The 14,955-nt window shown below is 37.6% G+C and overlaps 2 protein-coding genes and 1 non-coding gene across 6 annotated transcripts; 2 read left to right on the top strand and 1 right to left on the bottom strand.

The window, feature by feature from the left end:
• Window positions 1-38: 38 nt before the first annotated feature.
• On the bottom strand, window positions 39-7,725 carry ankrd45 (ankyrin repeat domain 45). 3 transcript variants are annotated; one of them, XR_006406569.1, is made up of 6 exons: window positions 3,314-3,841; window positions 2,156-2,323; window positions 1,972-2,057; window positions 811-949; window positions 620-725; window positions 39-535 (listed from the first exon to the last, which is right to left on the bottom strand). XR_006406569.1 is itself a non-coding variant. In XM_044368976.1 (5 exons), the coding sequence occupies exons 1-5, from the start codon at window positions 7,653-7,655 to the stop codon at window positions 709-711; spliced, it is 423 nt and encodes a 140-aa protein (XP_044224911.1). In that variant the 5' UTR covers window positions 7,656-7,725; the 3' UTR covers window positions 39-708. The 3 variants fall into 3 exon arrangements, 2 of the variants coding, with proteins under 2 accessions (XP_044224911.1, XP_044224910.1); XM_044368976.1 differs by lacking the exon at window positions 3,314-3,841 and adding an exon at window positions 7,643-7,725 and having other exon boundaries at window positions 39-725; XM_044368975.1 differs by having other exon boundaries at window positions 39-725.
• trnaq-cug lies at window positions 4,381-4,452 on the top strand. Its single transcript has one exon. It is a non-coding gene; the product is annotated as a tRNA-Gln (tRNA).
• trnau1apb (tRNA selenocysteine 1 associated protein 1b) lies at window positions 5,525-13,935 on the top strand. 2 transcript variants are annotated; one of them, XM_044368967.1, is made up of 9 exons: window positions 5,525-5,937; window positions 7,088-7,185; window positions 7,673-7,772; window positions 8,661-8,713; window positions 10,186-10,314; window positions 10,797-10,913; window positions 11,244-11,544; window positions 11,930-11,972; window positions 12,730-13,935. In XM_044368967.1, the coding sequence occupies exons 1-9, from the start codon at window positions 5,902-5,904 to the stop codon at window positions 12,864-12,866; spliced, it is 1,014 nt and encodes a 337-aa protein (XP_044224902.1). In that variant the 5' UTR covers window positions 5,525-5,901; the 3' UTR covers window positions 12,867-13,935. The 2 variants fall into 2 exon arrangements, with proteins under 2 accessions (XP_044224902.1, XP_044224901.1); XM_044368966.1 differs by having other exon boundaries at window positions 5,528-5,937; window positions 11,927-11,972.
• Window positions 13,936-14,955: the final 1,020 nt, after the last annotated feature.

Raw genomic sequence — 14,955 nt, forward strand, 5'->3', positions numbered from 1 at the left:
CAAATAAAACATTTATTTCAATTATCAATATTTGAAAATATTTGGCCATGATTTTTTTATTATTACCGTTTTAATTACATTGATTAAAAAGAAAAAAAAAGAACATCAACACTTTTATTCAGCATGTCAGTTATCCTGGATTATCCTGAGTAAAGCCCACATTATTTCTGGAAAGACATATTTTCAACAGTGTGAGCACTACAACTGAAAGCAGTGAGCAGTTATTGTGTTACGATGGTGTCAGCAGCAGCAGATTTCAAAACCTTGACAAATAAAGCAAAAACTATCTGCTGGGCTAGTACTGCTTTATTAGAGCTGAGTACTAAAATGTTCTTTAAAATTTGTGTGAACTGAACCTTTAAGATGTTCTATTAGGAAAATGTGATTCATTCAAACTCATCTATATTGTCTTTATAATGTTTCTTGTGCTTTCTGGTATACTGCACTTTGCATTTTTTTAATTAAGAAAGGTGCAATGTAAATTAAGTTATAATAATTAGTTGCAGGGGACAACAGTGTCACAGTATTATTGAAACTAAATATCATGTTAGTCAAATTCTAGTAAAATATTAAAATGGGAAACACTGGTTGTGTGCTGTGATTGAGCAGTATTTTAAACCTTTTAAAACACTTAACATATAAATTTTGATGTCCAAATAATTAGTCAGAGAACAATTTTACACATATAGTAGATCTTCCTCTGTCTTCTTAGATCTTTCCTGCTGCTGCAGAAATAAATAAGACAATCCGCAAGTCACAAAAAGATTTCATAACCCATACTGAGACGGTAAAATATGTGTTGTTACTTACACTGAGCTGATAGTTTGCTGAGAATAGGCTGCAGAGTGTCCTCCATGTCTTTCCTTTGGGCTATGTAGTCTGAGACTGTTGCGTTTTTGACACTTTGGATCCATTCAGACTTAGCAGAACATGTTCGTGTACAGATGTTCTAGATGTGCACAAAAGAGACACTTCTGTATTCTTTAACTCTTAAACATTAGTGACAATGTGTTGTATTTGTCTGTAACTGACAAATACAACACATAGTCACTGATATCTTATTGTGAAACAAGTACAGTAAAAAATACATTTACATTTTATAGTAACTTTGAGGAGAGTTTACACACAGTGAAAGTGTCACCACTGAGAACTATGGCTAATGAAAACTTGATGCATGTTGTGACATAAAAATATAATATAATATTGGATCAGTGTATGATGGTGTATTTTTCTCCGCACAGGAATGACAAATTCAGGAATATTACTGCAGACGGATATTGTTATCTCTTATTTTTCTTCTTTAATGTCAAAACTTGCAGCAAATTTCTTGGTCTGTCGGCAGACAAATCACTTCTTTTATGTTGGACTGAAACTTGAAGTAACAAATTACAGAATCAATAAGACTCTGCTGAGGATGGAAATGGAAACTGCTCCCCCTCTCTTCCCACTTTACTTTTGTTCCGTGTATTGTTAAAAGAAGACTTTTGTAAAGATTTAAATAAGAAATGAAAGATGAAAAAAAAGAATGATAAAGGGGAGTTTTTCCTTGTGCTTGCTCATGGTGAATGTTGGGTTTCTGTAAAGTAGAGAGTACAGTCTAGACCTGCTCTGTGTGAAAAGTGCACTAAGATAACTTCTGACGTGATTTGGCGCTATATAAATAAAATTGAATAAAGGCTATCCACATCTAAAGAATGACAAAAAGAAGTTAGGCCAAGTTATTGTTTAAAAACTGTCATTGTGTCTGTGAATGCATGTGGGTCATGATGAGATATCACATGTCTTCTTGATCTATCCGAGTGCAATTTGAATCTAACCAGTGGAGTAAATGTTCTTCTCTGCTGACAGAGGCCTATTATAACAGAGTGTAAAATGTGCAATCATGGCAATGTTATTTTATGTAAAGGGTTATTTTAATAATTAATATGTGGATTGATAACCTGTTGAATCCTGATGTACAGGACATGTTACCTTTTCCTCCTTTGTGAGGCTCCTCTCTGGATCAGAAATCATGTCTTTAACAAAGGCTACAAATGACATCAAGTCCTTTTCAGCCTCTGCACAGAGATAAATACACATACAGGTTAATAATTTTATAGATCATTGCTAATCCTGCTGTTGCTAAAGTAATGCCATAACATCAAGCCCAACACACCTGCCAGGATGAGACAGTCAGCACAGTCTGTCTTGGAGTATCTCCTGGCCAGGTCTACAGGTCTCTCCCCTCTGAAGGTCTTGGCCTGTGTATCTGCTCCCTGTTCAAGCAGAGTCCTCACTGTCTCCAGGTGACCCCAACAAGCAGCAAGGTGCAGTGATGAATAACCTGGGAAACAAAGAGCATCACACTGAGGCCATGTATAGCTGGCTCACACCAGAATAAATACAACTGTGATTATAGCAGCTGAAGAAATATACATCCTACTCTGAGAGTTCAGGCCAGCTCAGATATGAAAATGAGCTGCTGGTATACAACAATTGTCACTGTGTTGCACACTGAAGAGATCTGACGATGGCATTTCACAGATGCTTCCCATCCAATCTGACAGAGCTTGAGAGGGACTGCCAGGAAGAACAGGATCAACTCCCCATATCCAGGTGCACAAAGCTTGTAGAGACGTACTCAAGAAGACTGGAAGCTGTAATAGCTGCCAAAGGTGTTTCTACAAATTACTGAATTGAGGGTCTGAATACTTAAATGAAGGAAAGATTTCAGCTTTTGGTTTTTAACAAATTTACAAACATTTCTAATAATGTGTCATTTGGGAAAATGGCAATTTTATCAATTTAAAAGTAAATCTACAACACAATAAAGTATGCAAACAGTGAAGGGGTCTAAATACTTTCTGAATCCTCTGCATGTAGATGCACACATACATGTTCATACACCATGTGAACGTTTATACACATGTTCTTATTTATTTCTGTTGATTGAATGGATTTAAATTGAACATTGGGGAATTTAATAAATAAAAAAGACCATAATTTATGAAAAATGAATTATCCTCATTGGTCATCACTATGTTAACCAGAGTTAGCGAGAGACCAGGTATTTTAGTGCTGTGTGGTATTTTATATCTCCAGTTGTATGTATAGATGTATATTATGGTATGAAACAAAAAGACATTTAAAGCTAATTTGACTTTATTTCACGCTTAGTTGCTTCGAGGTGGACTCAAAGAAGTGTTTTTTTCAGTTATTTAGTGTTTATGTAGTCCAACTTATTTAGTAGCTAAAGCACTTTTTTCTCTTTTGTTGTTACACAATTTAAATGAACTGAACAGTAATAAACTTAGAAAAGTGGCCAGTGACTCACCTCTGACAGTCTGCTCATTGACCTGAGCTCCGTTGTTGAGCAGTTCAGAGACGATGGCGCTGCTGCCCAGCATGGAGGCAGCTAACAGAGCATTTCTCCCAGCCTCGTCCTTCTTTCCGAACAAGTCAAATTCTTCCTGCGACTCTTCTGTAACAGTCTCACGTTCAAAACACTGCTTAATGGCCTCCAAGTCCCCAGACAACACATATTTAAAGATTTCTTCCTGTATCGATGTCATTACGCACACACTTGTTTTATCTACCAGTCCGGCCCGCATAGGCTGAAATGTACTGTTACCATGGTTACAGCGTCACCTCGTGCTTAAAGCTTTGAGTTTAATGAAACTGTTACAGAAATTCTTACTGGTCACGGACTTAAAAAACATTTAATAACAGACAAAAAACTTTTTTGGGGGTAAAACATGAACCAATATGCTATCTGAAGTATTAGAAAAATATCAATAATAGCCTTCATATGACAACAGCTGAGTCAGTGTTAGTTAATTTATTTGACAGGGAAATAAAGCCTTTTATCACAAGTATCCAGAAATGGGAATCAACACGTGCTTTCAAAAAGTAGCATTTATTATTTTCTTTATGTCGTCTGTTCTATTTAGCACTTTGAGTTTCTCTGTGAATAACAAATGTATTATTATGATTTATTATAACTTTGTAGCATGAAGGGACGTGTGCAGGCTATATTGACCTCCCAGCTGCAGGTTTACATCCATTCTGTGTTTTTTACTACCTCTGTGATATTATGGATGGTAAAATGTTGATTTCAGTATTTACATAACGCTTATAATTTTCATTGCTGGTCGTTTTGGATGTATTAATTTAATCAATTTCTCATTGGGTTAATTTGACCGCTTATGAAACTACACTAACTGCATCAAACTCTATCGCCTCAATTACAAATGGTAGCATTTAACTCTAATTCGATGTCGTTTGATAATGACTGTCTTATCTATTAGTGTCTACTTTCTATCTATTAAGATCATCTTTAAAAACAATGGCTTCGTTATGGCACTTTCGACCCCATGTATACTAAGGGAGAGTGCACGCAGCGGTTCTATGGTGTAATGGTTAGCACTCTGGACTCTGAATCCAGCGATCCGAGTTCAAATCTCGGTAGGACCTAGCTTTTTAACGTCAAGATCAAGGATTTGTTCGAGGTTTGATTAGTTACTTGATATAATTAAAACACAACAACCACGAATTAACATGAATCAAGGTGATCAATCACAATACCTCGTAGCAGATACAGCTACGTATTTTTTTGGAGACATTTCATCTGTAGAGAGACAAAAAGGCATCTATCATTCCTCTCGTGAGTTAACTTATCTTTAATGATGTCAAAAATACTTTGAAAACGATAAAGTTGATGTACAACGCCATCATAAAACTAGTAAGGATCGATGGCCAAGTGGTATAACCTGATCACGTATGACCCACACTATTCATTAACAGGAGTCACTTACAACCGGGTTATCAAGAAGTCATTTATTTATTTATTGTCCTGTACAACCTGAATTTCAAATAAGCTAGGGCAACAACACGTGTGTTGATGAGTAGGCCTGTTTACACATCTCTGCTATAATTCTATTTGTGGAGAAACGTTTTAAGTGAAGCAATCTCCTGTTTATGAAATGTTTTCTTATCATAACGCAACACAGTCAGATCTACATGATCACTCATCATTTGTCATTCATCACTGACGTAAACGTATTAAGTGAATTCAGACATGTGTGCAGATAAGTAGAAATGAAAAAAATAAAATAAAAAAATACACAGAATTGTAATTTTATCAACGCATTAAGCTCATAGTGAATATTATCTGACATGCAAGCAGAGAGATCCTGAACTTCTCCCAAAATAACATAATATACTAGATAATGTTGATGATAAGCACCGTTGCAATGGGGACTTTTAACTTTTTGCGGGTTACCATCCGGAAGTATCAAAACATCTCATCTCTTGAGAAACATTGTGGACAACATTGCTAGATAATTTAAGTTCATTTACAATATTGCTTATTCACTTTTTAATTAATATTTATTTATTTTTCTCTCTTAATTTCTGTATTATGTTTTTTACATTGTACAATTTTCTGTCTACTTGTGTTTTTGTGATTATTTCATTTTATCTCCCTGTATAAATAATTGCATTACAAGTGTTGTTAATAAAGTTTTTTTTTTTTTTTTAAGCGTCAGAATAGGAGGAGGGTCCTGTCTGCATGGTAACCATAGATTTGCGGAAATTTACGAAACGAGCCGCTTCAAAATATTCTTCTCTCGCTGTTTTATTGTGTGACAACACTAAGGTTAAGGTGTGGTTAGGTGTAGATACAAAACCACTTCATTGCGGTTTAGGAAAGATCATGGTTTGGGTTAAAATGACCACTTGAAACGTGGTGTGGATTAAAGTTACTGCTTCCTTGCAAATCTCGCGAGAGCTTCGTAAATCTAGGGTTACCATCCAGACAGGACCCAGGAAGAGGAACCGCAAGTAGGCCTGTTTGGCGTGAACGCTCGGGGAAACTTTTAACGTTATAAACATTTCAGTTTGGTCTAGATCCTCACATTCAAGATGTTCAACAGACAGACGAGCCTGTGGATGGGTGATGTATGTTGGAAGTTTCTTGTTTCTTTCAGTGTGGGATCGTTAGCTTAGCTTGTTAGCTATGCATGCTGCTGTGCTTGCTCGTTTAGCGTTATGTTAGCAACGGCGTGTGACCCTTGTCGTAAAAGGTTAGACTGAACTCTGCTCTAAAGCACTTGGTCGGTAGAAACTGGATGAACACACTTCATCAAAACACAGTATAACGTTAAACGTTGATGGTCAAATGATACATCAAACACTAACTCCTTGTCCGTTAACGTTAAGCTCCTCACCTTGTAGCAAGCATCAACTAATGTCGGTAAAGTTCACAGTTAATGTGTATAATGTGAAGTCTCTGAGCTCTAATATCGGCAGAGGGTTGAGTTGAGTTTGGAGGATATTTCCAGAACTGTAACTTTGTAACTGAATTAAATAAACAAAAATAACTGACACCTTGAAGTTGACGTCACGCGTTAGTTATACGTAGTTACAGTAACAAGTGTGATTCATTGCCTATTATCATTTCGCTTTGCATACAAACATTGCTTTCCAACGTTATCTCGAAAGTTAAGCTAAGAAGTGGTTAGTGTTAATTAAGTACAGCAACTATGCAAGTGTTAATCTTAGCTAAACTACTGCCAGTTTCAATCATAATTGTTGAAAGATAAGAGGTACAATAAACAAGAATGAGAGACGAGACAATACACGACGATGAAGTTAGCTTCAAGTTCAGCGTTAAGGGAAACATGAATAATGATATTTAGTGGCTCATTCCCCGTTTTTTCAACACTTAAACTTTTGAAAAAAGTGTTAGACACCATTATTAATAATGGCTGAATTCCATTTATGTTTGGATTTTCTTATGTCTTTGTGCCGCGCATTCTGCCTCTTTTGCATTGGGTTTCTGGGACACCTCAATGGATCATCATTTAATGTTATTATTTACATCTGTGCTTTTCATGCCGTAACCATTTAAAATGGCTTTCTTACACAACATTCTAAAAATGTCCCAAGCATGCCACTTTGAAGCTACAAGTGTATCAACAAGTGTTATAAAGGACCATGGATGCTAGTTTTGTCATAATTTTATAATAATCTTATACAGTTTGTACATTGAACATTTGTTTATGGTTAAAATTTGATGAATATAACATGTCTTTGCATGTGTGTTTAGTTGGACCCATACATGGATGAGAACTTCATCAAGCAGGCCTTCAGCGCTATGGGCGAATCACCGTTTGGAGTCAAGATCATCACTCACAGGATAACAGGGTAGGATATACAGAACACCAACCTCTGTGTGACAGCTTTGAAGGCAACTGCTACAATATTAGATATGCTGGTGGTTTAGTAGAGCTGGCTCACCTCCACCATAAACGACAACCTGCTGTTTTAAGACCAACCTACTGCTCACCCTTACAACAACAGGATTGATGGCAAAATCACTTGTTTCTCTGGTACATAGCTCTGTCCACCGCACAAGTTCACACCTCTCTTATATTCCTTATAGTAACCTCACTTCATTTACTTCCTGACAGTGTTGATTATCTTTTTCAAAGTGTCCTGTTAGTGTTCTTATTTTAGTTCATGATCTTTTTTTAACTTGCCGAGTGTGTGCCGAGCGTCTTTGAGTATCTTGAAGAGTGCTCTATAAATAAATATGTATTCATTATCCATTCACATGTGGCTTTATAAAAAAAGATATTTATAGAAAGTAGCTTCTCCTCACCTGTCTCTAACATGCTGTCCTCTTGTGCAGGGGTTCAGCAGGATACTGCTTTGTGGAGCTGGCGGATGAAGCAAGTGTCGACCGCTGTGTCCAAAGACTCAATGGAAAACTGGTTCCTGGATCAAACCCGGTCAGTTCTATGCTGTTATTGCAAAATACCTACTAATATGTCTTTTAATGTACCACTTTCCGCAATATATAATTATTGTTTCTCCATAAATATATAAATTCTATTGACAATTTAATACTGCCTTCCTCTTTTTTTCAGTATTAGACTTTATGATATCAAGCAGTATTTAATTGTTGATCTGAGTGTGGATAGTGGAGCTCAACTAGTCTTGGTCCTCCTTTGCTACGACAGAAATACAACAGTACTGGATACTTAGAAGTCGATGTGATGTGAGGTTTTCATTTTGCTCTGTAAAAACACCAGATTCTTGTTAATACTTAAGTGAAATGTGGCACATTTGTTCAATTTGCTGTTTGTGTTGCTTTCACTACCACTATTGTGCTTTTCCCAGTCAATTTAAACAAAGAAGCAAAACTAAATAGCAGTTACAGATACCATTAAGTGAAAATATGTTCTGTATTGGCTGCAGTGACAGGAAATCTACCCGGGGATCTGGTGATGTAAAACAAAAACTTTGCCACCTGAAAATGTTCCAAGTCTCAGGCGGCGTGTAAAGTTCTGAGTTGTAGCTGCTTGCTAGTGAATTTGAAATGCTGTCGGCCCTGTGAGCCGGCCAAGCTAGTGGGCTCCCCTGTTCACCTGCTGCTGAAGGTGGCTGAGAGGCTGCTTGTACATGAATGTACTTTGTTTGAAGCTGGGGAATAGAGTCTCTGGTAGGAACTAACTGAGGAATGGGCTAAAGGCTGGTCTGGGTGGTGGAGGTATGTAAACCCAAATAACAACAACCATAATAACTCCACTCTCTATTTCCAGCAATATCAGTGCTATACTACACGTCTTTGGTGTGTGAGGTTGGCTTAGTGTGTGTTTTCTCTCCCCCCTGTGCAGCCCCGGAAGTTTAAGCTAAACTATGCCACCTACGGCAAACGGCCAGAGGCAGGGTAAGATATGATTCTACATTTAACTTTTGCATCTTACTGTTGAGTCTAAGTTTAAGAAATGCTACACACTTATGTTGTTTCTGTGGAGATTAATTTATAATGATGTCATCATCTCTGTCATGTTGGCCAAGGCAGGGCACTCTGGTTGAAATCAATATTACAATATTATTGAGAGTATTTTTCTGATATATCACATTTCGGTAAATGTGAAAAAATATAAATATAAAATAATCTAATCGATATTTAGTGCAATGAGTTGAGTCCCAAAACTCTTCATACATGGAATACAAACACTCTAAAGCCCCCACACACCCACAGTCCATCCACACACGTGTTTTCACTTATGTCGCCAATGTCATCTGGCAAGTTGCTGTATTGGCCAATCATATACATGCAAGCACACATTCCTGGTGGATTTCTTTGTAAAATCCTGCCTGTGAGTTTTACAAACCGGTGCGCAGTGTTTTGGCTTCTGATAAGTCCTTAAAAGCATGAATCTGTAACTCCAACTTTACTTCCTGGATCACATTTCATTGTCTCGCTGGTACCTCAAACGACACACTCCCACCATTGTAGCCCCCCTACGTCGTAGTGCCGGATTGCCTGATTTGGTGTGAATACAGCCCAAGACTGTGTGGGCTGTACTTGATTGACAGCTCCCGCAGTCTCCCGTTGCCACCATTGCACCTGCTATGGCAGGGCAGTTATTGTCACATGCAGTTTGATGACATCATGTAATTGCCAGCATACCGTAGCTCCAACCAAGTTCAACATATGTATAATTAGTGAGAGTGATTGAAAACACCTGCATGGATGAGCAGGACCCTTTTTTAAAGGGAGTTTCTTGAAAACAAACAGAAGTTATGTTTACATTGAAACTGTAGACTTTTACAGCTACATTGTCATCATCTTTTCAAATTTTCCAAAGTCAAATTGGCTTAAAGTTTGATTATTGTGCAGGAGTAAACAATAGAAAGTATATAAATGCAGCAGTACTTGTAGGTTAGCGTGTAGCCTCAGTGAAATGATGGTCCTCGGTGAGCTGTGTTTAGGCAGGTGAAAGACAAATGGACAAACAGGAATAAATGAATTAACAGTGTTGGCATCTGCATAGATTTTTGTAAACAATCTATTAATAGTGTGAAGAATTTTCATATCAGTGCTTCCCTCACTTTTTTGTCTGTTTGACTGCTGCATGTATGCAAATGATGTACTTTTATGCGTGTGTATGCAAATTACATCAAGAACATCAAGAAATGAAAGAGACAGTACAGGTTTGAGGGAAATGTTCCCATTTATCTCTTACTCAGTGTCAAAGACTCAGACAAAATTATGCATGCCTCAGTTGTGTCCCTGATTTAAAAGAATAAAATGGTAAAATTTCCCAGAAGCCTGCTGTCCCTTTAATGCTTGACAGTAATATCTGTGTATAAAAGGTGATAGATTTGATGTAAAGTGTTTACTTCTCTCAGGCCGGAGTTCTCAGTGTTTGTGGGCGACTTGGCCTCTGAGGTGGACGACTTCCAGCTGCACCAGGTTTTTAAGAAGTACCCCTCCTGCAAGGGAGCCAAAGTAGTCACTGACCAGTATGGATACTCCAGGTACGTCAGCTCACAGGTGGACCAGACGACGCCATGGCTTTAGTGATGTTAGATATATTCTGCTTAACATTGGAAGATTTCTTGAACTATATATTATTTATTTTATTTCTTTGATATGGTATATTCTGTTCTGGATTGAATATTATATAAAAAATGTCCTGGTTTCTGTGATGTAATGAATATTTGCATAGCGGTGCAATGGACGTTGACCTCCAGTACATCTTCATCTATTTTCGAAAAAGGCTGAAAAAAAAATGTTTTCTTGCCGTCTTATGCTAAAACTATTGTTTTCCCCATATAGGCTAAGCAAGAGCAACTCACAATTCAAGTGATGCTACCTCATGTTAAAAGTAAAACAACAAGTTTCAGTTCTACCATAATAATACCCATTATATTCTGTTTCTCATTATAAGGTGATTAAATGCCAAGTATGGAGTGTGTGGTGATGAGGATAGGAGGGCTGACTGTTGTTTGACTTGCAGAGGCTACGGCTTTGTTAAGTTTGGAGAGGAGAGCGAGCAGAAGAAGGCGATCGAGGAGTGCCAGGGTACGATGCTCGGGGGTAAACCGCTCAGACTCAGTATCGCTGTAGCAAAGAGGTAAGATACTGCACATCATCTCATCAGTCCATAGAAAGGTATGATCAGGGATCTTAATCGTATAATTTTAGAAGTGTAAGTATATTCAGATAAAGGAAGTAACACATAACAATAAACTTTTTCTTTGAAACTTCAAACCTGCACCCCAAAGCCATCCATAGGTGACACTCTTATTCCAGACTATGTTCATGTTTTCTGAATTTAAACCCATTAATATTCAATTGAAACACATAACATTTTGTTGCATGAATGTTTAAATCAGATGTCTAATTTTGATGACATGAGATGTGAGTATTATTGAAACTTATATCTATTTTTATTATTTTGCAGCCAGAAGATGAGCAACTACCATGGGGGCCAGGGCCAGAATTACCATAGCAACTACAACCAGTCCCAGTCCAGTTACTATGGCAGTAACAGCGGCGGGGGTCAGGGGGGTTACTACTCTCAGTGGGGGGGCTACGACCAGTACGGCGGCTACAACAACAGCGGCTATAACAGCGGCTATAATAGTGGATACGGCAGTGGCTACAACTACAACTATGGGCCATACGGATACCCCCCACCAGGCCATGTGATGCCACCACCTCCCATGGGGATGCCACCCACTGACATGTCAGGAGCTGTAGAGGTCAGTGAAATACTTGGATACTCATGCTCAAATGGAAGTTATACCATATAATATATGGAATGCTCATATCCTTAAGCTACGAGCTAAAAATGATATCTGAGCAACATAAGATAGTTCAGTCTTTTCATGTGTTTTCAGCAGTTATTTTCTAACATGTATAATGTGTTTGAAAAGAAATCTCTGATTTTCCTTTACATGGACTTAAATCAAATAACTCACTGACACAAACCAGCATATATGACACAAGAGGTGCACAAATGTTCTTATAGTAGTGCAACTATCTTGGATGTAAATATGTGCCTTTATGCTCTTGTAGCATGATTGTGTCCATTCAGATTTCTTGTTAAAGGCATATATTTTCAATGTTGATGTCTTTCCTCAGCAGAGCCATGAGGAGACTGAGGATATAGATGAAGATAATGCAGAAGGTAAGACCTGTTTTCAGTGAAATATTTATTACCATTCAGTGTCTGCTGCCTGCGCAGACCCAATGTTATGTTGCCAAAATAACTCAGGAATAGGGATGGATATTGAGAACCAGTACTAAATTGGTACCAGTTGCTGACTGGTCAGTACTGAAATATTGATAAGCTCCTGGACAGACGTTGCTGCTATAATCTGCAGTGCAGCGTGTTTGACTGCTTTAGCAAAGCAGCTGCTGCACCTGACGTTACGCCCTCACTGCAGCCTCCCGGTAACACTTGTTATCATTACAAAAGTAAGTCTGTAGTTATTAACTCAGGACACAGTTCGCATCGGTTTAAGCACTTCTAATTTATATTATTAAATAATCCCACAAACAACGTCAGTCAAGCAGCAGCCACAGTTTTGTCCCTTATTGTATATACAGGAAACAATTTAACTTATTTCTGCAAAAAAGTAATAAGATAACTGTTGAATCTTTTCACATCTTTTCAGGTGCACCTTGAAATGTTTGTATATTAAATGTTAGTGGTAATGTTTAGTAATGTCACAGCTGATTAAACCCTTTTTAAGGAATTGTAATCGTAAATAGTTGACTGATATAACTTGTTAAATTCATAACTCCAGGTTTGGTTTGGGGTTGTCTCTATTGTTTTTGCATCACAATCGCTTTGACTTAGGCCCATACCATTTGTTTGCATGTACAGATAAACACCATACAGTGTGGATGTGTATAAATCATTGCTTGGTGTTATTTTACAGAGCCCATCCCTGAATGTGACGTGGACCAGTGGAACAAAGATTTTATGCAACGTAGTGAGGAGTTCTACGACGCCATGATGAACTGTCACTGGGAGCCCCTGGACTCTGTTAACTCCCCTATCCCCTCACTCTCTTGATAATTTAGTCTCTTTGAATCCCTCCCTAAATTTGAAATATTATTTTTTTTATGATTTCGTACTCCACATAATCTCCCATGATCTAAAGCCACACTGAGACCTTAAAAAGCCCAACTTCAGTTCAGTGTATCAGTGCTTCTCTCAGCCTGATGAAAGACTGACAGTACATATAGATATACTGTTCATCTTCAAAGTACACACAAACGTTCACTTGATTTTAATGTTTACCATGTTGGTAATATTCAGAGAGTTGAACAAGCGAGTGAAGTTAGTATGTAGTCCATACTGTGTAGTATGAACTCGTCTGTACACCACAGAGGAGGGAGAGCTAAGAGTTGAGGGACAAAGTGCACAGTTACCCTCTGTGCTGTTCACAGTAGCTGTAGCATTAAACCCAAAAAGGTCTTCTAAATATGTTACATGTCATGAGTGGTTTCAATAATTCACCATTTCACTGAGGAACAAACTTCACTATCATTTAGTTTGGTCTTGTTGATCCATGTTGAAATGGACACACCAGCAAAAGCTAACTTAGTTTATTGAATATGGCCCTGATCGTTTAGGAGGAAGAGACTGTCTTCTGAAGACAAAACTATGCCTTTTATTGTCATTCGCCATGTACATCCTCTCAGTCCAGGATGGTAATTAGATTTTCTTTGTATATCAGTGTCTTGTTCATTTTTTTTAATGAAGGATTTTTTGAGTAAATACCTTTTTCCTCCGTTTTTTAATTTTTCTGATCGATTTAATGAGCGTTATCTGGGTGGAGTTTTCACTATGAAAGATGTTGATGTTGAGTATAGTCAACAGAAATCAACCAGAAATGTAATTTATCACTGCTTTCCAGACAAGAAGATCTATCTTCTACGTATATAATAGATGAATGCTACAACCTCCCAACACTTGTGAGCGCTGTGAAACTGTATGTCATGATTTTGTGAGGTTGACAGCTGAATTTGTTGTATCAGATGTCAAGGCAGCATTTATTCTCTGCTGTTTGATGGCTGATATTTTGTATATATTTTCTTTCTGGAGACATTTTATCAATAAAACTAATTTAGGAGGAAAATTGTCTTTCTTCCTCATTACAGTAAACACTGTTAAGTTCTGTCAATCAGCATGTTTGAGTTAGTAAGTCAATGTTGGTTCTGTACTTTGATATGTATGTATCTTATTCTTATGAAGGACACAGCATGAGGGCTTGCAAAGACACAGTGACACCTTCACAACTTATTTTCTACCCATTGTTACAAACAAAAGGTGTGGTTTTAAATATAGACGACAAGACTCTTCCAGCACAGCGTAACAAATTGTTAGCATTCATTCAAAAATATTTCAGGCAGTCTCAATCTACCCTATATCTTGCCTTGCCTATCCACATCATACCTTCTATAATATTCTCCATTGGACATTATGGATAAAAATTCTTTGTGTAACAAATTCAACCTTGATGATAACAGTGATGTCATCATAAGCAAAGTTAATGGCCTCAACTTGATTTGTTTGCCATTGCCATACTACAAAGTGTCTCATGTCACAGCTGCATTTCTCTGCTTCTCTTATTATAACATACAGCAGGTGATACAGAGGTCTTGCTTTACATATGACTGACTATATGGAGTTAAATGTTTTCTACCTCTACATATTCTCTGCATTTTCTCCCAAAGTGAATCAGCTGACAAAAGATTTCTCTTCACCATGGGAAAACAAGAGTCCACAGTCATGCTAGTGGCTCTGTGAGGCTGCACTTGAGATAGCCTAAATGTTGGTGTTTAGTGTTTAGTGTTTAGTCTGCCAAATTTTGTGCCAATCCATCAAATGTATATCAGAGATCACAGCACAAGTGAAAAATTTGACCTGGCACTAGAGGAAAATTCATAGAATCACCAATGTAGTGAGACTGTATCCTCAAGGGATCTTGAATATCTGTTCTAAATTTCATTGCATTATAATCAAATAGCTGTGAGATAGTTCACCCTTAACTACAATTGTCAACTTCATGGTGACATTTATTGAGATATTTCAGTCTGGAACAAAATGGTGGCCAACAGTACCATCCCCAGAGCCGTGCTGCTAGCGTAGCTAAAAA

This window comes from Thunnus albacares, chromosome 12, assembly GCF_914725855.1.
Source record: "Thunnus albacares chromosome 12, fThuAlb1.1, whole genome shotgun sequence".
NCBI lineage: Eukaryota > Metazoa > Chordata > Actinopteri > Scombriformes > Scombridae > Thunnus > Thunnus albacares.